The sequence below is a fragment of the Pelobates fuscus genome, chromosome 6 (assembly GCF_036172605.1).
Source record: "Pelobates fuscus isolate aPelFus1 chromosome 6, aPelFus1.pri, whole genome shotgun sequence".
In the NCBI taxonomy this organism is placed as follows: domain Eukaryota; kingdom Metazoa; phylum Chordata; class Amphibia; order Anura; family Pelobatidae; genus Pelobates; species Pelobates fuscus.
Window position 1 is genome coordinate 200,773,214 of NC_086322.1, and position 26,020 is coordinate 200,799,233.

At 39.5% G+C, this 26,020-nt stretch overlaps 1 protein-coding gene across 4 annotated transcripts in view; it reads left to right on the forward strand.

The window, feature by feature from the left end:
* ABCG2 (ATP binding cassette subfamily G member 2 (JR blood group)) overlaps nucleotides 1–26,020 on the forward strand; it is a 145,097-nt gene that overhangs the window by 117,182 nt on the left and 1,895 nt on the right. For all 4 annotated transcript variants that reach the window (XM_063458650.1, XM_063458652.1, XM_063458651.1 and 1 more), the window contains 13 exons: nucleotides 10,295–10,354; nucleotides 11,398–11,512; nucleotides 11,878–12,030; nucleotides 12,438–12,595; nucleotides 12,965–13,116; nucleotides 13,474–13,581; nucleotides 14,055–14,302; nucleotides 16,327–16,409; nucleotides 18,318–18,407; nucleotides 18,915–19,039; nucleotides 19,676–19,830; nucleotides 20,754–20,843; nucleotides 21,456–21,556. In XM_063458650.1, the coding sequence (XP_063314720.1) occupies nucleotides 10,295–10,354; nucleotides 11,398–11,512; nucleotides 11,878–12,030; nucleotides 12,438–12,595; nucleotides 12,965–13,116; nucleotides 13,474–13,581; nucleotides 14,055–14,302; nucleotides 16,327–16,409; nucleotides 18,318–18,407; nucleotides 18,915–19,039; nucleotides 19,676–19,830; nucleotides 20,754–20,843; nucleotides 21,456–21,556 (1,638 nt within the window). The remainder of the gene's footprint in view (nucleotides 1–10,294; nucleotides 10,355–11,397; nucleotides 11,513–11,877; nucleotides 12,031–12,437; nucleotides 12,596–12,964; nucleotides 13,117–13,473; nucleotides 13,582–14,054; nucleotides 14,303–16,326; nucleotides 16,410–18,317; nucleotides 18,408–18,914; nucleotides 19,040–19,675; nucleotides 19,831–20,753; nucleotides 20,844–21,455; nucleotides 21,557–26,020) is intronic.

The following is a 26,020-nucleotide window of genomic DNA, read 5'->3' on the forward strand; positions in this document are numbered from 1 at the left end:
ATTTATTTTTTTAGTAACCCTAAGGGGATAAAATTTTTCTATTTTACTAATTTGTGATTTAGTTGGGTGGGTGGAATTTAGTGGGAATTGGGGAATTTAGTTAGGGGTGAAAAAAAAAATATATTTTTTTAAAGTTTAGTTATTTAGTTAAAGTTTATTACCGTAGTAGACAATGTTTAGAAAGTATAGTGCAGAGGAGGATTATGCCCTGTTAGCGACCGACTCAGAGGCGACCGACACTGCCTCAGAGAGTGACGCAGAGAGTGACGCAGGGGACAGGGACTTGGTGCCAGATACTGCAGGACCATCAGGGGAAATCGCTGAACATGGCGCAGATGACTGGGTACCCCCTAATCATTTTTCACCAGACATCCCAGAGTTCACTGCCAATCCTGGCATACAGGCTGACCTGTCTGCCTATAATGCGCTGGATTGTATGCAGCTGTTCTTGGGGGATGAGATTTTTGGGGAGATAGTAACCCAGACTAATCTGTATGTGGAGCAGTATCTTGCATGCAATCAAGACTCTCTTATCGCCAGGAAAGAGAGATGGAACCCAACCAGTGTGCCAGAAATGAAACAATTCTGGGCACTGATAATGTTAATGGGGATAATTAAAAAGCCCACAATTGGGATGTATTGGTCTAAAAATCCTATTTGTAATACCCCCATTTTTTCCCAGACAATGCATAGGGACAGATATGAGGACATACTGCGATTTATGCACTTTAGTGTCAACATGAAGTGCCCCCCAAAAGGTCATCCGCAGTATGATATTCTCTATAAAATACGCCCTCTAATTGCCCACTTTAATGATAAATTTGCCACTGGTTACACCCACCAATAAGGGAAGACTGGGATTTAGACAGTACATCCCATCCAAAAGATCCCGATATGGGATCAAATTTTATAAATTATGTGAAAGTGGCAGTGGCTATGTGGGTGCCACCTTGGCACCTTGATCCCTCCGGTTGCCCAGATATAGTAGGGACAAGTGGGAAAATTGTCTTGGACTTAATAATGCCCTTACTCAACAAAGGGTATCATTTATATATTGATAACTTTTATAACGGCATACCACTTTCAAAAATGTTGTACTGCTTTGAGACCGTGGCCTGTAGCACTATCAGGAAGAGTCGCACAGGTTTCCCAAATACTCTAGCTGAAAAAAAATTAAAAGGAGGGGGAACAGGGGGCGGAGCCTGTGCCTAAACCGGAGCGGATGCAACTCACAACAGCTCCGCAACAAAACATCGGGAAAACACCCCAAAACTCACTAAAATACCCAATCACAAGGGTAACTCACCCGACAGGATCGGAGCACAACCTCGACCTGAAACATGCCGTTCTTCCAAGCTGCCAAGGCGCCACGGAAGAAACGGAAAACCGGGGCCTACCACGGCACTCAAGGTCAGGATCTGGCAGCACTGTTTGGCGCCTTCGCCGGGAACATCAGAAGAGGGATCTGCACATCAAGCTGAGCCTGCCGCTGAAATGGGACGTCGGGCCCAGAAATCACCTCCACAAGTACCATCAGGGGCACAGGACATTGGGACTCTGCTCCAACGGCAGCCACAACTTAAAATGGCGCCACCCGGGAACAGCATGGCCGCGAGCACACCCGAGAACTCTCCTCAACCCAAAACACGCTCGCAGCCCGAACAGCACAAGATGGCTGCACAAGACGGGTCCGCTCCGGTCACCCAACGAGACTTCCAAAACCTGGTGGGAGAAATTAAAACACTTCCAGCGACTAAGGTAGCCACCATAAAAGACATGCAGAAAGTCACGGACAGAGTGAGCATGGGGAGGGGGATATTGCAGACCTTAAACAAGGCATGACCATTGTACATGAGGCTATCCAACACCTAAATGCCATGCAACAATCAATCTCACTACAACAAGCTCTACTGAATGACAGATCCAGGAGAAACCACCTTAAGATAAGGGGTATACCGGACACAGTAACCCCAGAGGAGCTCCCCCACTACATGAGGCGACTTGTGGCCACCATCCTACCAGCTTCCCATGCCAAGCAAGTCACCCTGGATGGGACTTACCGCCTGCCCAAGTCCAGCAGGGCCCCAGCGGATGCTGTACAGGACGTCAAAGCATGCTTCTCAAACTCCCAAGACAAAATCGCCATCTGGATAGCACTGCGGGGCAAGACACCGCTCATTTTCGAAGGCTCTAGCCTGACCTTCTATCAAGACCTCACGAGGTCCACCTTGCAGTGGCGGAGATCCCTCACAAGCCGACTGAGATCAGTGGGCATCAAATACCGCTGGATGCCCCCCAGACTCCTAGAGGTAAACCACAAAGGGACAATACACAAAATTTCATCACCTTCAGACACCCCATCCCTCCTCACGGCACTGGGCCTACCGCCCCAGACGACGACCAAAGACAGACGGACAGCCACTCACAACTGGAACCTCTCTCAAATAACGCCATTCGTCCCAGCTGCCAGCTCGACTGCACGAACAGAGACTTGATCCTATCCGGGACTAAAAAACCCTACTTGCTAAATTGCTAGACCATAGTCCATTATTGTCGTTAACAGTTGTCAACCACAGATAAACGTCACACACACACACACACAAGTTCCCTTAAGGAAGACCCCCCCCCCTATCTATCGACAACCAGTCCCTTGTATCAGGGTGCCACCTGGCAGGCACCTGGCTCCACACCTGCCAGCTCGGCTTGTATCTTGACTATTCTCTGCTTGTATAGCCCGGCCATTCTAAGGACCAGTATTACAAGTTTCTCTCTCTCTCTGTGTTCTCTCTCTTTGTGGTCTGTCTATGTTTTGGTTTCGGAATCCATAACAGCTTTGCCCGGGACGCAGATGACCGGGTATTACCCCCAAATAAGTTTACGCCAACTATTCCCCATTTTCACAGCAAATAGTATGCACTTGTTCATTAATTTGAATTGATGAGCTGCTTATACTTAAAAATAGATGTGGCCTTTGAGACGTAATTTGAAGTACTGAGCTGCTAAAATGAGACTTGGGCCCAGCATCCACTTTTGAAAAATATGAAAGTGGTGTGTCTCCAATGTGCCCCTTCAACATCCACATATCCTGGAAAAAGGTACACATGGGGCTATTGTTGCACTAAGAGGATATAGCTGAGCAACATATTAGGTGTTATACTGCCGTAGCACACATAAGATTGCTAAATATACAGTAACATCTCCAAGTGTGTGTCAAAAAGGCAGAAAATATGCTAATTGCAACTAGACTTGGTACAAGCTAACAAAAAAAGTGATCCTACGCTAAGGTTTAAAATATACCTTTTGAAATACCCTGGGGTGTCTACTTTAAGAAACTGTAGGCCTTTGTGTTTTTCTTTTTTTTTTTTTTGAACATTCAAACTGCTATAATGCCCCAAATTAAAAAATGGGCCCATCAAATCCGTCTCTCAAAATTCTATTGTAAATTATGAAATGGACAGGTCTCCTATATGGCACTGTAGCTTCATGAAATAGTGCCAAAGACATTCATTGGGGGTATTATTTTACTCCGAAGACTTAGCTGAGCATAATTTGGAGATTTTGAACTTAGTGGCACATATGAAATATACAAAATGCCCAGCAAAAATGTAATCCGTATGTAAAAAAAAAAAAAATGCCCAAAATTATTTTTTACCACATACTTTGGCACATGTTGGCGAAAAAATAGGGGAATGCTAAGGCACAATATGCACCATATGAGATACCCTGGAGTGTCTACTTTTACAAATGGTAGGCCTTTGTGGAGTTTTTTTGAACAGTCAAACTGCAATATTACCCCAAATTTAAGCATAGGCCCATTAAATCCATCTCTCAAAATTCTACTGTGAATACTGAAAAGGACAGGTCTCCTATATGGCACTGTAGCTTCACTAAATAGTGCCAAAGACACACAACATTTTTTTTTTACAGGAATAGCACACACCAATTTTACAAAATGCACATGAGAATTTCTTTGTTATAAGTTTGTGTATGTGTGTGTGTGTGTGTGTATGTATGTATATATATATATATATATATGTGTGTGTGTGTTACATCAAATTAAAGCAATAAATTAGTAATATGCAAATTGCAGTTGAAGGCCAAAAAATGAAAAAATTGCTTGTCATTAAGCGTAAGACAATCTTCTAAAGCTGTGTCCTTAAGGGGTTAAATGAACACCATTTAATACAATGTCAATATTCTCTCTTTTTTTTTTATATCTTTATTTTTTTAACCCCTTAAGGACCAAACTTCTGGAATAAAAGGGAATCATGAAACATGTCACACATGTCATGTGTCCTTAAGGGGTTAAATAAAAATATTTTCTTTTGATTTCTATATAATTTAACTTGCTATCTGTATCCTGTCTGCAGCATTGATCCAAGTAGCAGAAGTAGTAGCTGTGAAATGAGCACAGCATTATTCTCTAAACTAGGAATTGTTCGGAATTAATCCGGGAAAAGCTAATGTAAGGCCAAATATCAAAACTTTAGAGAATGTTTATCCTTTGTGTTTTTAGTTATTAAAAATTTCATATAGGAGGGCTCGACAAATCCAAGACGCCAGGCTTAAATTTCTAGTCGCCACGGTGACCTGGTGCCTGGGATTTGGCAGCCCATTAACTAAGGTGGCTGCTTCGGGGAACTTTGAAGCAGCCCTGCCTTAGGAGCATGGAGGTGACGGCTGAGGCAGCACCTGAAGGAGCAGTAATCTCTGCTCCCTCACGTGCTGTTTAGTTTGCCGAAAGCTAGAATATGATGTCACTCAAGCCCTGGCATCACTACAGAGAGCAAGCAGGGGAGCAGAGAGGAACTGCAGGAAGATTAGAGAGCAGCCCCACTAAACCCCAGGGAAAGATCCACTCAGCTCCCACAGGTTGAAAAAGCTGGGTGGATGTAAATTAAAACAAAAATGTCACCTTGTGACAAAGTGTGTATACGTGTCTCTGTCAGAGAGAGTGTGCCTGTCAGTGTTTGTGTCTGTTTGTGAACTGTGAGCCTGTCGCTGTGTGTGTCTGCTTAGATTATAAATCTTTTTGATCTCAGCTAAGTAAACGATTTGCCATCGGGAGGATAATTCACAGCAAAACTCCATGCTGTGCCTATCAACATCTCCTCATAGAGATAAATTGAACTAATGAATCTGTATGAGGAACATTCAGTGCCTCCGTGGAGAGCTTGGAGATGCTGAACGTGGCTGCTGTATCCAGGATTGTCTAGTGACTGTCACTAGAGGTGTTACAAAGCAGCAACGTAAAACTGCTTTTTTTTACTGAAAAGGCAGTGTTTACATTGAAAAGCCTGCAGGGACTGACTATAGGCACCAGGAAAAACTACATTAAGCTGTAGTACTTCCGGTGACTATAGTGTTTCTTTAAGAATGGCATTTTTCTCGTGAAAATTAATCTTTGTTTAAAACAAAAAAAACAAACTTCCTAACTTTATTAGCTGGCTCCTAGATTCTAAACAAATTTGTTAGGCATGTCGTATAGGTTTTGCTCTTGTTGCATCTGTGACAAACTCCCCTTCCAACGTGAGTTTGCCACGAGCTACTGGAGGAGCCTGCTTGCCAGCCTCCTACCTCCAGACTATTGGCCATGCAAAAATACACTGAAAAGGGCTCTGTTCATGTGATTTGGGACTATGCTGTTCAGGAACTGCACGAACCAGAGACCACCCAGGAGCTTGTTAAGCCGAATTGACACCTTTGTTACTAGTTCCACCACAGTGTTCTAATTGTTCGTCTGGGTGGCCACAATTCGTATGAACGTCCATGAGGTGGTGGCCATCTTGTTCGCATTAACGCAGACAGCGGTGTTTGGTAGTCGAGTTCATGGAACTAAAATAGGACACGGAAACTCCCGAACACTGCTGGACTTCCATCATCGCCTGCGCTCGGTTCTATACGACTTAGAAGGGCACTGTTCAGTGGTAATGTTCCCATGAACAAGGTGAACAAGCTCCAGGGTAGAACTATGGATTCCGTTCGGTAGTTTGTTTGTTTTACTAGCGAACTTGACCGACCGTTGGCATTGATTTCATGGAACTGTTTTGGGCATAGGACCATGTGCACGGTCGGTCAAAATGATGACTTCCATGGAAATCACAAACCCCTAAACCTATCTGGGTGATTTTTGGATATGTTGGTCACCCAGACCAGGGCTATCAGTGGGATGTGACTTTTGTGGGGGTCGTCATGTGTTTTGAGGGTATTTTGGGGATTTTGTTAAATTGCCTGTTTCTGTAGTGAGAGATAATTCAATTATGTTTGTGTGCTCAGGTAATTATCTCTCAGGCACTTATCTCTCAGGCACAGGAGAGGAGTATGTTGGATATTTGTTTGTAACTAGTCTCCTCTCAGGTCCGGGAGGAAGGATTATCCAGTTTTGTGTGGGATTATTATGGGCGTATTTGTCTGTGTCTAAAATGTATTAAAGCAGGCCATCTGGCCAGATTAAAACATTTCAGTTTGTACTCCCAGAACTACGTGTCGTCTGGTTACTGGAAGGGGAAAGGGCTAATTGCTTGTTCCAGCGTGGAGGATTCAGCGGGGAAAGTCCTGGTAAGGACTAGAGCTCCCAGGACTGAGTGTCGTCCAGTGCCTGGGAGTGGATAGAGCGAGTTCCCCCATTTGGCTCCAGGACGAAGTGGTTCCAGGACCCCAGTCAAGTCACGGCGACTGGGGGGCAGGAGTGCTGAGGTTTGTCCCCTGTTCCAGCTAAAACTGTTTGAAAATTGTTTAACCCAGAAGGTAAGAATGAACCCGGGAGCCTCCTGGCATCATGACAATTCAATTTAGATGAAGTCGTTTGGTCCCTGGAGTGTTCCTTTCAAGGGAATGGTTTCAAGAGCCAACTGCTGCTTCGCTCTTAGTGGTAACCACCACCAACAGTGCTTTGTCTGCAGTCTTATGTAAGAGCAGGTGGATCAGGAGGTATTGCAAGGAAAGCACAGGTACAGAGATAAACGAGACCAAGGATTATTGTAAACTACAAATTACATTAATAAGATTTGAATGACCCAAAGTCTAGGAGGAGGGGGTGCCATGGACCTTGCTTGCATAGTGCAGAGTAGGTGTAAAGTTATTTGAACTTAAAGGTTACAACCATCATAACCAATCATGCTTTTAGAAGTGGTCATGGTGATAGGAATCGGTATGTGCTGCATTTCTCCTTTTTTTACAATGTATACATAAACATTTAAAAATACAAATGAATGCCACAAACAAAGTTTCAAAAAATGTATTTTCAACATATATCTTGTGAGACACTTTTGCAAATGCTATGCATTTATGGAGTAATTTAAATATGTGAGCTACTAAAATGACCCAAAATGCATCATAGACCAATCTTCAGCATGTCAAGTTTACAACATAAACCACTAAACTGCTATGTGCATATTAAAAAAAAGAGAGAGATTTGTTTTTAAATAATAAACTTTCACTGAAATTGGTGCTAAAATGGCTGTTTAATAAGGCTCAAAATATATATCATGTGAAAGTACACACCACAGGGTATGGCGTGAACCTAAATGGCACTATTAGAGCTATAGTGTCAGGAATACATGTTTGTATATATGAATATGTAAAAGAGAAATTAAGCTTGGGCCTTAAGGGGTCAAGGGCTGACAATAAATACATTATCCCAAATTTGTCTTTTAGACAGCCTGCTATGATTGTCAAAATATTACCAAGGGTCGCAAACTATTTGGCCACAGTATTGCTCTGTGATCTAGCACTGATTTTTACTCCGTCATTGTTTTCCCACCATGCTTTTTTTAAATTTTATATATTTTTTTTATAAACTCTTAATTTCTGGTTGTCTGTAAGCTTACATGGACTGAGCTAACCTGTAGGTGCAGGCTATGGTTTGTGGACTATTAGGTCACCAGCTGAACCCTTACTCCAATCACCATGACCACTTTAGTGATTTTTCACATCTAGAGATAATTACCTTTTGTGTTGGGGGCTCGTTACAACCCTAGCACACATGACTTTGCCCAGCACTGGATTACAGGTTTTAAATGTAAAAAAAACAAACCTACTAAGTGAATACTTTTCTAGCAACGTACTTTGTTATCTATACTTATACCCTTTGTGTCACTATACCCCACCCCCTCTAGTATTTAAGTTCATTGAGCAGGGCCCCCAACCCCTCTGTTTCTGTGCGTCCACTTGTCTGGTTGCAAATACATGTCTGTTAGTCCACCCATTGTACAGCGCTACGGAATTTGCTGGCGCTATATAAATAACATACTAATAATGAACTCTCCCCCAACCACAGTTTACAGGGGGGAATGACCTAGGTAGCATTATGAGGTAATATAAAACACATGAAAAGGGTTGGAGTAGCCCTTTAAAGCAGGGCTCTACAAATTGCCTGGGATTTGTCAGCCTTTTACTTAAAGCTGCTGGCTGGGCAAACCCTGGGAGGTATGGAGGCTGCCGGCTTAGGGATCGTGGAGGCTGCTGCCCTGGGCTGCATGGAGGCGGCAGGCTGGGGCAGCGTGCGAGGGAGCAGTGATCTTCTATACTGTGTGCGTGTGTTTGTCTGTCAGAGAGTGTGTCTGTTTAAGTACCTCCCCCCTCTCCGATCACATGATTGCTGTTTTACTCCCCCTTTTTCCCACGCCGTGCTGGTTTCGCTGTGGCTTGTCCCGACCCCATAGCTGAGATCTTAATGATCGTAGCTAAGCCAATGCTTTCCCGTAGGAAAGCATTGGGAGGACATTTTGCATGTTCTCTATGGGTAACATTCAGCGCCTCCATGCAGAGCACTGACACAGGACTCTAGTGGCCGTCTGAGTGACTGTCACTAGAGGTCTTAGTAGGCAGCAATGTAAACACTGCCTTTTCTGTTAAAAGGCAGTGTTTACATTGAAAAGGCTACAGGGACAAGCTATTGGCACCAGAACAAGTACATTAATCTGTAGTGGTTTTGGTGACTTTAGTGTCCCTAAAAAAACAAAAAACCTGCCTTCTATCTTTTTTAGCTGGCTCATAGATTCCAAACAAATTTGTCAAGCCCTGCTTTAAAGGTTTTAAAATTGCTCGCTTATTACAAATCTGACATGCAGACAGAGTGAGCAGTTAACAAGTAACGAATATTGCTCAGTGGGTAAGGGGTGTCTAATCTCCTCTGTGATCTAGTTTAGTGCTTTGAACTTTCAGAATGCCATGTAAACATTCCTTGACTGTTTTTATAACAAGGAGGAAGGTTCAACGCCTGCACGCTTGTGTACATGAATTATTGTTATCACTATATGATCTTTTTTTAAAAGATGACAATCCCTATTACTGCTACTTTTGTAATGCACTTGTTGAACCTTTGTTATTCATGACTTGCAGTTTATTATTGGTATTGTATAATGTAGTCAAGTGATGAGGATTCCGAAGATTACTGAATTGATCTCAGATTTGTGATCATAGTGTTCTTAGGAGTAACCTTAAAATGACACTCCAGTCTTACTTTGGGAACCAACAGAAGTCAATTTAATTTGATAGATTTTGGCCTTATGCTGTGGTTTTTCTTCAAATTAAAATATCACTTGATTTGCTACATTTATTTATTTTTACAATGGAATGTTTTTATTACATTGGTTGTTTGAGGCATGTGTTAAGCTGCCACATAAATTAACCACCCTTTACAACAGTTGCAAGCAGAATGGTACCTCTCAATGCACATTCATCAGATATTGAATGCTGTCTTTGGCATAGCAATAATGGCCACCGAGTGTAGTAATATTATTATTGTAAGCATTTATATAGTGCCAACATATTCCGCAGAAGCTTACAATTCTAGAAATGGAATACTGTCTTAGAGGTTACAATCTGTGCGGATTTGCACTAGGCAAGACTCCTAATGATGTATATATGCCTAAGGACACTTATTTGTGAGTTGGTCTGACTGGGAATTGGACTTGGGTTCCAAGGCAGTGATGTTACCAATGCCCTACCCAGCTGATAAAGTGCCTGATTAATCTAATGCAGTTGTTTTCAACTTCAATAGAAATAACATTCAAATATTTTTGTATAAAACCTCCAGTGTCACTGTACAATAAACAGTGAATTTTTGAATAGTTGCCTAAAGCATAGTCAAACATAATGTGCCTGTTCATCCACTGAGAATTCTCCGAAATGGTATGGGAACCACATTTGGTTTCTTGAACTGGTGGTTAAACACAACTGGTCTAATGCAAGAAAAAGAAAATCTAGCTACACATGTGGAGTCCTTTTCAGAGCTCCCTTCCAGTGGTTTTAAAAAGCCAGTAATATGCTGTACTTTTTGTTTATTTTTCAGTGGTTTGATGAGACCCGGTCTGAATGCCATTTTGGGACCTACAGGCTGCGGAAAGTCATCGTGAGTTATTCAGATTGTTTGTTTTGCTATTTATTTTCAGGTTGACTGTGTTTTTTTTTTTTTTTTTATTAAACTTAATTTGCCTTGAAAGCTTGCACTCCAATTCTCCATTGTCATTGGAACACGGGTAATATTAAAGCAGCATTACTTATGTTACAGAAATATATATATATTACTCTTATTATATAATTCTTATATATTATCTTTGTCAATAACTTAGTCCAATCACAAGTCTAGTGATCCAGCGTATGTAGATTGTTTGTTTTTCTTACTAGTCTACATTCCATCTTCAAGATATAATAATTTACACTAACATATACACTAAGAACAAACAAATACTTTATACATCTCTCCTCTCCGAACAGGTCTTGGTATCTCAAGTATTTGAGGCTAGTGTCAGACATGGAGTTTGGGCAATACATACTTTGAGTAACTTGTGTAAAGGCAGGACAAGCACATTATCACTTAGCCTTACAAAAAGCTGACGGTAACCAAAAGGTAGCCCTTCTGACTTTTTACAAAATATTTTCTGGAGTTGCTTAAAACAGAAATATTATGTATTACAATGGGATGGAATCGTCTTGGTTTATGACGGTCTGTCTGTACATCAAGCCCTAGCAAAATGTGGGCAAAAAAGGCCTGTAGTGAAAGAGGAAATATTTGTATTTATTTTTCTTTCAATAGTTTAATTGCTTCGGCATAAGAAATAACAGATGACAGAGCATTATGTTAGTGCACAATACAAAGTAATATCAAATTGTCATCAACACATTTAAAGAAATGCATTAGGTAGCATACATTGCAAAGAAAAAAATAATTTGAGAGCTGTCATGCAATCTCTAAGGCGACAGACAGGCACAGTCGTCACTGTAAATGCATACATTACACTAATATATCGTTATGGTAAACCTAACCTTCCGCCTACTAGAGCTCACGGGAGCAAAACCGGAAGATTGTGTAGGATACTGAGCAATAGCCAATTGTCATTGGCACATTGAAAACAATGTAGGGAGTAAAATTCTCAAATGTTTTCTTCTCTGTAGGCTTCTGGATATTCTTGCTGCTAGGAAAGATCCTCATGGTCTATCTGGCGAGGTGCTAGTAGATGGGAAGCCCCAGCCACCCAACTTTAAATGTACTTCTGGTTATGTCGTACAAGTGAGTATACAGTGGGACTCTCTTAATATAGTGTGTAAATTGAGTATTATTATTTATATAGCGCCGACAAATTCCAATAAAATGCACTTGTCAGTAATTACAGAAAGTAGAAGATGGTAGCATGAACATCTTGCATCAGGAACAATGGGTTTCATCCACTAGCAGGGAACCACCTTAGTGTGTAATCAACTCCAGTTATATAATCTGTTAGCTGGTCTTCTGCAAAATCACTGGATAAAATGATATAGCACGAAACATACTTAAACTTGGCAACATGCTCCAGGTAGGATAGGAATGGCGTATTTTCAATGTTTACTTTTGAGTCACTGGATAGCATTAAGAGTCCTTGGCTTGATATTTTACAGGATGATGTTGTGATGGGAACTTTGACCGTAAGAGAGAATCTCCAATTCTCTGCAGCCTTGCGGCTACCAAATACAGTGAGGCAGAAGGAGAAAGATGAGAGGATAGATGTGGTTATCAAGGAGCTAGGATTGACCAAGGTGGCAGATTCCAAGGTAATGTATGTCTCTTACTGGAGATGCCTATATATCCTTCTTGTGTCTTGCCTTGCATTGGTACGATGTGAAACCACCTAATCCAAATACATTACTTGTGATCTGAGTTTCTTCCCATGGCATGAGTGCAGCAGGAATGATTTGAAGTCTGTGTCTCAATATATGAAGAATTTGTGTTTGTTAATTTGTGTCATATTTGACTCTTGCAATTTTATCTATATGTAAATGTACCCTCTTTGGAACAATGTGACTTAAACCCAATGTCGGTGCATGCTGGCTGTTTACTGTGGCACCCCACTACCACCAAATAATCCGTCTACACCAGCTGCATAATGCTGGGTCATTAGGATTAAAGAAACACCCTGGAATTATGTGTTTTTCACTGTGTAGCTTTCCTCTTACTTTAGGTTGGCACTCCACTCATCCGTGGAGTCTCGGGAGGAGAGAGAAAGAGGACCAACATTGGAATGGAGCTCATCATAAACCCTAATGTGTTGTTCTTAGATGAACCTACTACTGGCTTGGATGCCAGCACTGCCAATGCTGTTCTACTGCTGCTGAAAAGGTGAGGCTACTAATTACTTTATTATTGGTTTTCTTGTCTTTTCATCTGCAGACTATACTGCTTCTCTTTAGCATGGGACTGTTTATAGAGATATAATCTATAATATTCATATATAATTTAAAAAAAAATAGACTTTTTTTTAGAATATTTATTTCTAATTTTTTTAACGTTAAAAAAAAAAAAAATATATATACAAATCTGCCACAACCATCAGTATTTTGTAGCTCACAGTTGGGGTCCAGAGATAATATAAGCCAAGGAAAAAAAGTTGGTCCAGTAGTGCCATGTTTACATGAGTTGAAGAAATGTTTCCAATACTCTTAATGATTAAAATTGAGTTTTTCTTTCTTTGTTGTTATTGCCATTCAGAATGTCTAGGCAAGGGAAGACCATCATCTTCTCTATACATCAACCTCGTTACTCCATCTTCAGATTGTTTGATAGTTTGACTCTCCTGGCTGGAGGAAAAATGTTATACCACGGACCGGCCCAGTATGCTCTAGATTACTTTACAGAACAGGGTAAGGACTTCACTTTCAGTGCTTTCATCTGTTTACTTCTAGATTAAAAAGGAACTGTCTGCACTGTCAAATTGCTGACTAAGATAGCTATTGGTTGTGCTAAAATATTTGTAAAATGAATTTTATTCTTGATGTGTTTACCTACATACTTTTGCTGGACAAAGCCAGTCAAAATATGTAAATTGGGTAACACTCAGTGATGCTGCTGTGTCGTAATAAGTATGTTTTACTTGCCTCCACTGCATTATGATATAATGCTGTTTTAGTGTTTACTTCTCCGCAAGTGACCGTTCCTCTTTAAATATTTGCATTAAAAAAAAAATTCAAATGTGTTTTTAATTTGTGTAATTTTTCTAGGTTATGAATGTGAGGCTCATAACAATCCTGCTGACTATTTTCTGGACATTATCAATGGGGATTCCACAGCAGTGGCAGCGATGAACAAACTGGAAGATGTGCCAATAGGTAGGACGCTGGGGCCATTAGTAGGTGTTACAGGTGGTCTGTAGAATCTTGTTGAACCTGTACCTTTGTTCACTGAAGAATGCAAATGGAAACTCTGCAGACGTATTTTCCATTCTTCCTGGTGTGACAAGCTGTGTAAATATGTTCACTTTTTAAAATCTGGTGATTTTGTGCAATTTCAGACCTAAACCACAATGGACTCCTTGTAAAAAGTGGGATCTTTATTGTATAAGGTTTGGTTTTATTTTCATTTTTTTTATTTTTATTTATTTTTTATTAATATATATGGATTTAAAGAGTCTTTCTGTGACATATCAAAGACCAGCTTACCTATACCCTAGGTGAAAACTGTGTAATGCAAGACCTTAAAGGCCTGACATTTTTTTTTTTTAAAGTAATTGAAAATGTGGTAATTATATTTTATATAACTGCCTGTTCTATTAACGAAATTGTTTACTGTTTATCTCCTGAAGATGAAAACGAGGTGCACGATGGAGGTGTTCAGTCTGTAGTGGACAGGTTGGCCGATGAATTCTGCAAAACTCAATACTACCATGAAACCATAGCTGAACTAGAGAAGCTGTCTCAGGGAGAACGAGTGAAGACCAATTTCTTTTCGAGACAAATCACGTACAACACTTCGTTCTTTCACCAGCTCAAGTGGGTGTCGAGGAGGTCTTTCAAAAATCTGTTAGGCAACCCACAAGCATCCATTGCCCAGGTAATCTAATGATGTCCTTATGCACACAATGAAATGTGCTTAGGTGTGGAGGCAAGAGGCAGATCTAACACAGTGTATTCGTCATCCGTCTACCCTTTACCCTAACAATGCAATTTTTTTTTAAATTATTTTTTTTTACATCTGATTATGATTGTTGACATGGGGATGTTATAGAGAAGTCCAATATGAACTATTGGTACTTTTTTTTTTTTTTTTTTTTTTTATCCCATGTCTGTATTTTTACTTTGCAATCCACGGCTGTTCCAGTCATCGAAAAGACAATGTTCTTGAAGAGTTAAGCATCTGAAGGCTGATATTATTGCTGTCCTAAAAATTGCTTTGTTGGAGCTTGACCTTGTGACAGGAATTAGTCCCACAGATTTGCAGAAATGCTGCACTAATTGTCTTGGCTTTTTTTATTTTTTATTTCTTTCTATTTGGGTGTGCACACCTCTCATGCTTTCATGTTCCCGACACCTCATTAGTGTTGGAATTCCAACGCTTTGGATACATTGGTACACGGTTCGTTAAACTATTTGGGCTTAGCTGACTTAAATTGATCTTGATATGATCCTTGTTTTCCACCACAAATGGCTTAATGACCGTATAATCTGTGCCCCTTGATCTTTTTGGCGGGTTCTTAGTAATACAGTACCACTTATCCAGCGCTTTAAAGAATTACAGGCTAATGAATCCTTACCGCTTGTACTTAAGCGATCGGCCTGATACCAATAATTTAGAAGTGTTTCACCCACCTTTTTTAACCATACAATACTCCTGGAAGGTTAATTTGTTTTGAGTTAATCTCCTAATCTGCTTCACAGGTTCTGGGGATTATTGGCACTAACTCCAATATATGGACAATGTGTTGTTGTGGAAGAAATTTCCTAAAGTGTTTAAAGGATTTAAAAGACTTGGCCGTAACGTGTTTCCAAAATATTAGATTTTCCTGTTTAAGTATTGGCTTAATAGAGCAAATCAGAAATTAAGTAGAGCTCCTAAAATTGTGTTTCCCCCAATACAATGCAGTTTCTTGCATGTATTACAATATGAGAATAAAGAACTGTATAATGAACACATTTAAAGTTAAATATGCACATTCATTCCAAGCGGCAGGCTATACATGTGCCTACTTACGTCCAAGCTGTGGTTGCATCCAAGATGAATGCATCTTGGAGATTAAACTCTTCATTTTATGTCAATGAAAATATATACTGCACAGGGAGACTTAGACCAGGAAATATTATGTACCTAAAACCTTGCAACCAGCATAGGTTGCTTTTGTGCTTAGAATAGCCCTTTACGATTATACAGATCTATCTGAATATTTCCTGTTTACATTTTAAAATGCAAATTTTGTGAAAATCACACACCGTCTACTACAGCCATTAACACTACAAGGTTGCTCTGGGTTATACTGTGACATAAGGGTGCCAATAGACTAGTGGTATTCAGTTTGGTGAAGATCAGTAACTTGTAGTTTTCTTTTTGGGGGTGTAAAAAAAAAAAAAAAAAATGTAGAACTCCACACCTCTATTCTGCAACTGGGTGCGTCCATCTTAGTTTCCTGTCAATCATTGGTATGAACCATGTCTTGTGCACCTGGCAGTCGGCATAACTTAATTTCCCCACTTACCTGTATGCTTTCTCTGTTTCTGTTCATCATCTTCATTTGCAATGTTTGACTATGCCAATGTCAGACTATGTCAGCCACATTCAGAGGAGGTGTGACTAGGCATAAACCAAAACTAAAGCGATTTAACCCCTAAATGGCAGAGAATTTAGCAATGAGACTTCAGAGGCATGATCTATACACCAAAACTGCTTCATTAAGTTGTTTTGGTGACTATTGTGTCCCTTTAAATTTAATAGAAAACTGAGGATATAATGAAAAAAACCCTTTAAAAGATTAACACACGTTATAAGTAATTTTTTTATGTTTTATTCAATAGTGCACGTTCCAAGTCAAAAATCTTGCCTTGTTGGAAAATCTCTGAAAGGTTGCAATGTTCTGTTTCTTACAGCTATTGATCGCCCTGGTACTATCGCTGATTGTTGGAGCCATTTTCTTTGGTGTGACAGAAGATTCCAGTGGGATTCAGAACAGGTAAATAACCTCCTGTGCTTGTATAAGGCGAGAGTCTTTTATTTATTTTTTTATTTTATTGATGATTTATGATGATTTTTTACGATTTTGTATGAATTTGATGATTGTGTACTATGAAGAAATATTTTTAACAGGACATTGAAGGAACACTAAAAGCACCATTACCAATACAGCCCACTGTAGTGTTTATGGTACCAGGACTGCCGTGCCAGGGTAATAAGCAAACTGTCTTACAAGTTGCCTGCGTTCCGCCAGGTGCTGGAAGCATTCTCCTCTGCCCACGTGTTCCCTGCGCAGAGGGATATGTCTGGTGTTACAGTGTTCTCTTTATTGAAGAGAATTCAGCTGATACTCTGAGCCAATGAAACAGACCAGAATGCCATGCATAGCTCAGTGGAGCTAATGGAAAACTCCTTACAGGAGCTTTCAGCTCAACATGAGAAGGTGCCCAGCCTGCTCCCGTTTATAGTTCTAGAACACACATGTATGTATCATATCCACATCTCGCCTACTTTTAATTTGTTTCAGTAATAATCTTACATTTTTTGGGTCACTCACCAATGCGTTCCATTCCAGCAGTATTCTAATTGGCTGCTTGGTGCTTTCACTCAATCAGAATACATTTGGTTTCATTTTGGTCCTCCTGCCTCTGCCTGCCACACATACCAGTTCTTTCTGAATTGTAGGGTCTATCGCACCAGTAAAATCCATAACAACCAAATCGCATAGCTTGTTACATATGTATATAAGCTTATGTTGGTCTGCTGTTTCATGAGAACTGTAGGGTTGTCTCTCACTGATGTGCAAATACTCCCACACCTTGTTTGCAGTATAATATAGTGTAGTCATAAACCTGAAACACACAAATGTTTAAAAGCCTGGAAAATATGGAAACCATGACTGCAGAGGGATGTAACCGTGAAAGTTTAACCCCTGATCTGCCCAAAGGTTTAAATGCTGTTTTGGGGACTTGCATTTAAATTGTGGAAAGGAAGGGAGCAATTCAATATGTAGAGTTGCAAATCTTGTAGCAAGGGGTTCTTTAATGGGCTCTGTGTTACTTTCAGCAGGTTTTAATTGGCAAGAAAAAGCACATCAAACTCATCAGGCCTTCAACAATTATCCACACTAAATCTTTATCTTTATCTGTATCAGCATTGCCTTTCAAGAGTCCTTTAACATTAGAGAGAGTGTTATTAAGTTAAAGGTTAAGAACTTCTGCTGTAGTAATTTAATCTAAGACAAATTAATTAGAAAAAAGGTATCCCAAGATGCATAAAAATACAGAAAATGTTCAAAATGTATCCCAATTTTATATATATATATATATATATATATATATATATATATAATCACTACAAAAAGCGAAGATGCTATTCCAGATACAAATCAATTCGATACCCAGAAAAAGCAACCCAACAAATCATACATACCCTAAATCGAAAAATGCCAGAAGTAGTGAGAAGAGGGAGAAAATCAACAAGAAGCCCACTGAGGCTCACTTGATAAAAGCAATTTTGCCAAAACATTGGGGGCTTCTTGTTGATTTTCTCCCTCTTCTCACTACTTCTGGCATTTTTCTGTTTATGGTGTGTATTATTTGTTGGGTTGCTTTTTCTTTCTAATTGATTTGTATCTGGAATAGCATCTTTCGCTTTTTGTTGTGATTTATTGTGTGTGTGTGTGTATGTATGTATGTATGTATGTATGTAATTGGGATACATTTTGCATTATTGCTAAGGTTTTTTGTTTTGTATTTGCATCTTGGGATACCTATTATATTGGACCCACTTAATAAAGTTTTTTTTTTTATCTGTACGGTTGTGCTCGTCATTCAGTATTTTCTGTAGTAATTTAATCTGCCAGTTTGTAATCTTCTAATCGATCCTCTTTGTTCTTGTTTCTCAGAGTGGGGTCTTTGTTTTTTATAACCACCAACCAGTGTTTCAGCAGTGTGTCCGCGATCGAGCTCTTCATTGTGGAGAAAAAGATATTCATGTGAGTAAACTATATTGACGTTTGATAGTATTCTACCTGTAACCAAGATGGCAGGTTTGATTTTTACTAGCATATAGAGAGGAAAGTTCCAGTTAAAATCTGTTTTTGGTAGCTGCTTTCTTTTAATAATTATTAATAATGCTATACTCCCTCTTAAGTGTTGATAATTGAGGATTTTGGAGAGTCCGTAAGGGTAATTGCTAATTTTAGTCCAAACTGGCAAACTGCCCTATTTTTATAGCTTGACTATTTGTGGTTTTGAAATTTCTCATTCCTAAATCTTCCAGTTTAATGAGTAGAAGCGTAGTAAATATGTAAAAACACAAAGTGACAATGGCTCTCATCCAAGTATCCAGCATTTATTAAACTGGATTTAGATACACTTGGTATGTAGTAAAGCTCAAGTATTACATTTTTTTTTTTAAAGGAACTCTAAAAGCACCATCACCTCTACAGGGCACCAAACCCAATACATCATGAATATATAATTGTGTGTTTTGATTGCAGACATGAATACATCAGCGGATATTACAGATTATCCTCCTACTATTTCTCCAAATTGATGGCAGATTTCATCCCTATGAGGACACTGCCCAGCATCATATTTACCTGCATTATATATTTTATGATCGGTAAGTATATTGCCATAAAATACTTTTCGGAAGTGACAAATTCTCGTGTGTGTGTGTGTGTGTGTGTGTGTGTGTGTGCATCTCTCCAAAATACCAGAGTATTGCAGTATGCAAAGATACCACTTCTTTTTATTTTTTATTTTTATTGGACTAACATAATATTTCAAATATTTAGTCCAATAAAACAGATATCATTGCATACTGCAATACTCTTGTCAACTGGATTAATAGGCATAATCCAATATACACTTTTATATGAAAGAAAAAATTAGAAGATGTAAACTAAAACAACCACTTATGTGTATAGTGGTTCAGTGCTGTATTTAGCGCCAGGCTAACAAGGTATTTGTCTTTGGCGGCAAAAAAGCTGCCCCTATTAATGTTATATGGATACGCCTTTAATTTAAATTTTTAACGCCATTTCATCAGCTAGTTGTCTATGTCAAACCTTATGAGTTACACATATATTTCTGAATTGCAAAATAATCTTGCACATGGTTTCAGTTAACAAATTACATAATGTGCAACAAGGATATATACTGCCATGTGACTGCTGTAAATTTAGTTTGGCCTGTATCTTAATTGAATGTGGGTAGTGATTAATCCTGTTTTTTTTTTTTTTTTTTTTGCCTTCAGGATTTAAACCTACTGCAGGAGCCTTCTTCACCATGATGTTTACTCTCATGATGATATCCTATACGGCCACCTCCATGGGGATGGCTATAGCTGCTGGTCAGGATGTTGTCACTGTCGCAAACCTTTCTATGACTATTTGCTTCGTATTTATGATTGTGAGTTTCTCAGTCCAGGGTGCTTTTAGCTTAGCAGTACTGTATCCATTAATATACAGGGTTATTTACTAAAGTGAAAATTTCAAGTAAATTTAAGGCCAGAGTAGCTGAGTTCAGTTATTCTGACCCTAAAGGGACAGTATAGTCACCAGAACAACTACAGCTTAATTTAGTTTGTTATGGTGAGTATGGTCATTCAGTGCAGTAGGTTTTCTGTTTAAATTGCTCACTAGGGACACCTCCAGTGGCAGTCACTCAGACGGTCACTAGTGGTGCTGTGCAGCGCTGGCATCCATTGGTATTACCATCACTTGGGAGGATATACCAAACTATCCCCCTTTTCAAGTTTTAAAAGTAAGTGCCCCTCTCTTTACACATTGTATCACTTTGCTTGAGAGGCACAAGATACATTATATAGTGTATTTGGCATTGCACTTTTATATGATCTGTTTGCACTTTATGTATAAAAGTACACATACACAGATGTATATATGAAACACTATCTTTAAAGGCACAGCGCACTTTTTTTCTACCCAATTTCTTTTTATATAGAGTGTTTTTAGAGCTATTTTGCACTTATACTAGTGCTGCTTGCCTTTTTTTGATTACACAATTTCACTTATAAATTATTCACGGCGCCTTATTTTACTTGATTTTTATTCGTTGTGTTCTACTTCTACACAATGTCTGTATGAGTTATAAAAGTGTTTACTTCTGCTATGTGGAAAACTATAAAAGAATATTAATCTTAAATTCCTGGTGATTCTATACAAAATATATATATATATATATATATATATATATATATATATATATATATATATATATATATATATTGTTAAAGAAACATGGATATTGTCACTGCAGTTTATTATGCATAGGAGAAAGTAGTAAGTAACTTTCAGTTTTGTTTTTATTTTTAGATATTCTCTGGATTGCTGGTAAACTTGACATCCGTCATGGGTTGGCTTTCCTGGCTCAAATACTTCAGCATACCTCGATATGGCCTGACAGTAAGTATTTCTGTTCATTATGGTTTGCAAAATGATTGCATAAACAATCTACAGCTCAGCTTTACTTTTTGGGTTGAAGGGAGTAGAGCCCAGGTTGTGCATTCGGCACATGCAAAACTCACATAAAACTGACATAGCGTGCTTGGAACAAAGTTTCTGGTTGCCCCCTAGACCGGAGCTAAAGGTGGAGCTATACCTTGATAAGAAAGTGAATATATCTCATTATTTGTAATGTTTCTAGCAGGAACACTGCACAGATCCCAAGATTTATTGCATAGAGCAACCATTTTCAAAATCGTTAGAACTAATAGCAGAATCAATATCTTGTACATATATACTTTTTCTAAATCCCGACTCTCACTGTTTGCATCTGTTTTGTAAATTTTAGAACATACGTCTTCTACGCATACATAACCTATGGAGAAATGACACAATAGATTTGAAAGTTAAAAAATACATTTTATATATATATATATATATATATATATATATATATATATATATACATAATACTAATCACAGCACGATTTATAAAGTATATATGAAAAAAACTTCCACGCGTATGAGAAAGTTAATTGTTTATAATGGTTCTCATTAATTTATTATTTTAAGGCTCTTCAGGTGAATGAATTTACTGGCATTAACTTTTGTAAAGGAAACGTCAATGCTTCTATACCAAGCGGTAACTGCACTGTGTCCAGCCCTTTCACCACGTAAGTATTCCTAAGCTTACACTTTATTTGCTGCTGCAAATCTTTTTAAATAATTTTTTTGTAGTCTTTTCTTTGCAATAAACATTTAATATTGTAACAATTCACTTAACAGGAAACTTATAATTCTAGGTCAAAATATGCAAGCTAGAAAATATATAATGTCCTATCACTTTGATGGTATATTATCATACTATTGTTTTCAGTTTCAGTGCTTGCTTGTCATTTTTTTTTAAGTTCAAATAACCCTAAAAGGGTACATGTCATGAAATACTTTATCTTAAATGATAGAGAATATAATTGTATCTATACATTGTGCCATCAGAATTCCATACTGTTCCCAACAGTTTAATAGTAATTTTATCCCCCCACGAAGTGGGGGATGTGAAGTTCTTCCCTCTTTAATATTAGGGCCCCCAATTTACCCCACCATACGCACACTGTATGTGGGGGCATTGGGAGGTTTAAACCCTCCATTACTATAATGTGGTCTTAGTGACCCCCAAAGGCTATTTACAGTTGCAAGAAAAAGTATGTGAACCCTTTGGAAATAAATTGATTTCCAAATTGGTCATAAAATGTGATCTGATCATCATCTAAGTTACAACAATAGACAATCACAGTCTGCTTAAACTAATAACACACAAAGAATGAAATGTTGCCATGTTTTTATTGAACACACCATGTAAACATTCACAGTGCAGGTGGAAAAAGTATGTGAACCCTTGGATTTAATAACTGGTTGAACCTCCTTTGGCAGCAATAACTTCAACCAAACGTTTCCTGTAGTTGCAGATCAGACGTGCACAACGGTCAGGAGTAATTCTTGACTATTCCTCTTTACAGAGCTGTTTCAGTTCAGCAATATTCTTGGGATGTCTGGTGTGAATCGCTTTCTTTTTTTTTTTTTTTTTTTTTTTTTTTTATTAGACAGAGTAATGGTAGAACAGCTTATTCAACTAAATTTTCAGCAGATTGAGGTCACGTACGACCTGTGTGTATCTGCTACATTATGTTCAAATGTGTAACAATCATAACATTTGGTCCTGGGGACAACTCAGTCACCATCTTACATCACAGCATTCTAGACAACCAAGGCTCAGTGTATATTGGTTAACATGTACATATTGCCTATCGTTACCCCTCAGGGTGTATATATATTGCGTGGTCGGTCATCCACGAGCTCTGCCTAGCGCGTTTGGGTTGTTCGTGATGGGTATGGGAACCTATGAAGGGTGACATCGTATGCGGTATGTTTGTGGTAGCTACGCGTCGTGTCAGTTACCTGTGGGCTCGCTAATCTTATGTTTTGGTAGAGTGATTGTGGTAAGGATTCATAGTTTCCCTGTCCAAGCTACCTTATCTGCCCTTGTTCCGTATATCTGTTCATGATTCTGCTTTATCTAACTGTATGTCCATGGGTAGTAGTCATAATGGTAGTGTTTCTTGTTTATTTTTCCTTTGGTCATGTGACTGTGGCATGTCTTCATTAAGTTGGTTGTGTGCATTTGTATATGGTAAGGAAAGTGAATGGGTTGTAGTCACGAGAATCATGATCGAGAAGAAGGGAGAGGGGAAAAGAGTAAGGGTACGGGTATTTAGCTATGAGAGGAGATATGGGTTCCGCCCCGAGGATCCGGGCCCCCCTCCGCGAGCCTCCCCCGCTCCAACCTATCGAATCCTGGACACAAATGTGAACCATGGACGCCACAGTTCTGCATGTCTGTCCCCCCTACCCAGTAGAGATGCTTGCATCGACTCCGCCCCCTGAATGCCCTCCACTCTACGGATCCACTCCTCCACACTGGGGGTCTCTGTCTTTTTCCAATATATAGGGATCAGAGCCCTGGCAGCGTTGAGTAGATAGCGTAATATCGTTTTTTTTTTATACCTTGCTATCGGCATTTGTGATATATGCAGTAGTGCCAGAGCCGCTGTCCACGTGGGTATTTCTCCCAGGACTTCGATTATGTTTTTTCATATCAATTCCCAGTAAGGGACAAGGGTGTTGCACTCCCACCAGATATGTATCATCGTGCCCCTTTCCTCTTGGCACCTCCAACAAGTTGGATGGGTTGGCGGGAAGATCCTATGGAGGAGTGCTGGCGTTCGGTACCATAACGCGATTATTTTGTAGTTTGTTTCCTGGGATAGTGAGCTGATGGAGCTCTTGTGTTGTCACATTAAGGCGGTCTCCCACTGTGTGGGTGTGAAGGCAGTGTTGAGCATGGTCTCCCATTGTCTGCGGAAAGTGTCGTTTTCCGTAAGGTGTCCAACTAAGAGATGTTGATAAAATATGGATATTGCCTTCCCCACAGGTGTGCCTCTCTCGCACAATGCCTCGAACCACGTTAGGACTCTATGTAGGCGCTCTTTATCACACATGCGTTTGTAGAAGTGTGTCACTTGCATATACCTGAATGCTATGAGATGGGTCCGGGGAGTATCCCCTAGGAGGGAGTCCAGCGTCCTTATGTTGCCATCCTGTAAGTGAATCGCTTTCTTGAGGTCATGCCACAGCATCTCAATCGGGTTGAGGTCAGGACTCTGACTGGGCCACTTCAGAAGGCATATTTTCCTCTGTTTAAGCCATTCTGTTGTTGATTTACTTCTATGCTTTGGGTCATTGTCCTGTTGCAACACCCATCTTCTGTTGAGCTTCAGCTGGTAGACAGATGGCCTTACGTTCTCCTGCAAAATGTCTTGATAAACTTGGGAATTCATTTTTCCTTTGATCAATCTGTCCAGGCCCTGATGCAGCAAAGCAGCCCCAAACCATGATGCCCCCACCACCATACTTCATAGTTGGAATGAGGTTTTGATGTTGGTTTGCTGTGCCTCTTTTTCGCCACACATAGTGTTGTGTGTTTCTTCCAAACAACGTAACTTTCGTTTCATCTGTCCACAGAATATTTTGCCAGTATTGCTGTGGAACATCCAGGTGCTCTTGTGCAAACTGTAAACGTGCAGCAATATTTTGTTTGGACAGCAGTGGCTTCCTCTGTGGTATCTACCCATGAAATCCATTCTTGTTTAGTGTTTTACGTATTGTAGATTTGCTAACAGGGATGTTAGCATTTGCCAGTGACTTTTGTAAGTCTTTAGTTGACACTCTAGGATTCTTCTTCACCTCATTGAGCAGTCTGCGCTGTGCTCTTGCAGTCATCTTTACAGGACGGCCACTCCTATGGAGAGTAGCAGCAGTGCTGAACTTTCTCCATTTATAGACAATTTGTCTTACTGTGGACTGATGAACAGCAAGGATTTTGGAGATACTTTTATAACCATTTCCAGCTTTATGCAAGTCATTAATTCTTAATCGTAGGTCTTCTGAGAGCTCTTTTGTGCGAGGCATCATTCACATCAGGCAATGCTTCTTGTGAAAAGCAAACCCAGAACTGGTGTGTGTGTGTGTGTGTGTGTGTGTGTGTGTGTGTGTGTGTGTGTGTGTGTGTGTTTTTATAGGGCAGGGCCGCTGTAACCAACACCTCCTATCTCATCTCATTGATTGGACTCCAGTTGGCTGACATCTCACTCCAATTAGCTCTTGGAGATGTCATTAGTCTAGGGGTTCACATACTTTTTCCACCTGAACTGTGAATGTTTACATGGTGTGTTTCAATAAAAACATGGCAACATTTCATTCTTTGTGTGTTATTAGTTTAAGCAGACTGTGATTCTCTATTGTAGCGACTTAGATGATGATCAGATTAAATTTTATGACCAATTTGTGCAGAAATCCATATCATTCCAAAGTGTTCACATACTTTTTCTTGCAACTGTATTTTATATTTTATTGTTATACTTTTTATATAGGATTTAGATAAGAAAGCACTGAATGCATCCAGGCGATTGCTGCAGATTTGCTCGTGGGGACTGAACAAATTCCAACTGCATTTGGCTTTAATAAATGTGAACATTGCCACTGTGATCTGATTGTTCACCCAATGTTGTGCTTCCGGACATAAATCAGGTGTTTAGTGAATAAAAAGTGTTGAGGACCGTAAAAAATATTGAAACTAGAAAACTGCAAACCCTTATCTGTCATGACAGGTTCTATTTAAAGGGACACTCCAGGCCCAATAAGCACTAGAGTGGACTTGAGTGGTTTTGGTGCCATGAGTCCCTGGTGGGGCTGTCTGCCAGTAATTTGTCAAACTTTTTCCAAACGGTTTTGAATCTTATCTTGCTGTGTTAGTTGCCTATGCAGCCCTTCCAGTGTTAATTTTTCCGATCACACAGAAATTCAACTTTCTGCATATTTGTCATCAGCCAGTCCTATCAAACTGCTCTTCTAGCCATTTTCAGTAAAAAAAACAATGTGAAATGAACATTATGAACAAATAATGGGGATGAACCACACAGGTGACACAGGAACAATAGGTAGCTGCTCAAACCAGCTTACAGTCTAGAAGCTGAATCTCATTTACTGTCTGTCTTAACAATGGCTACCTGTGTTTGCTATGT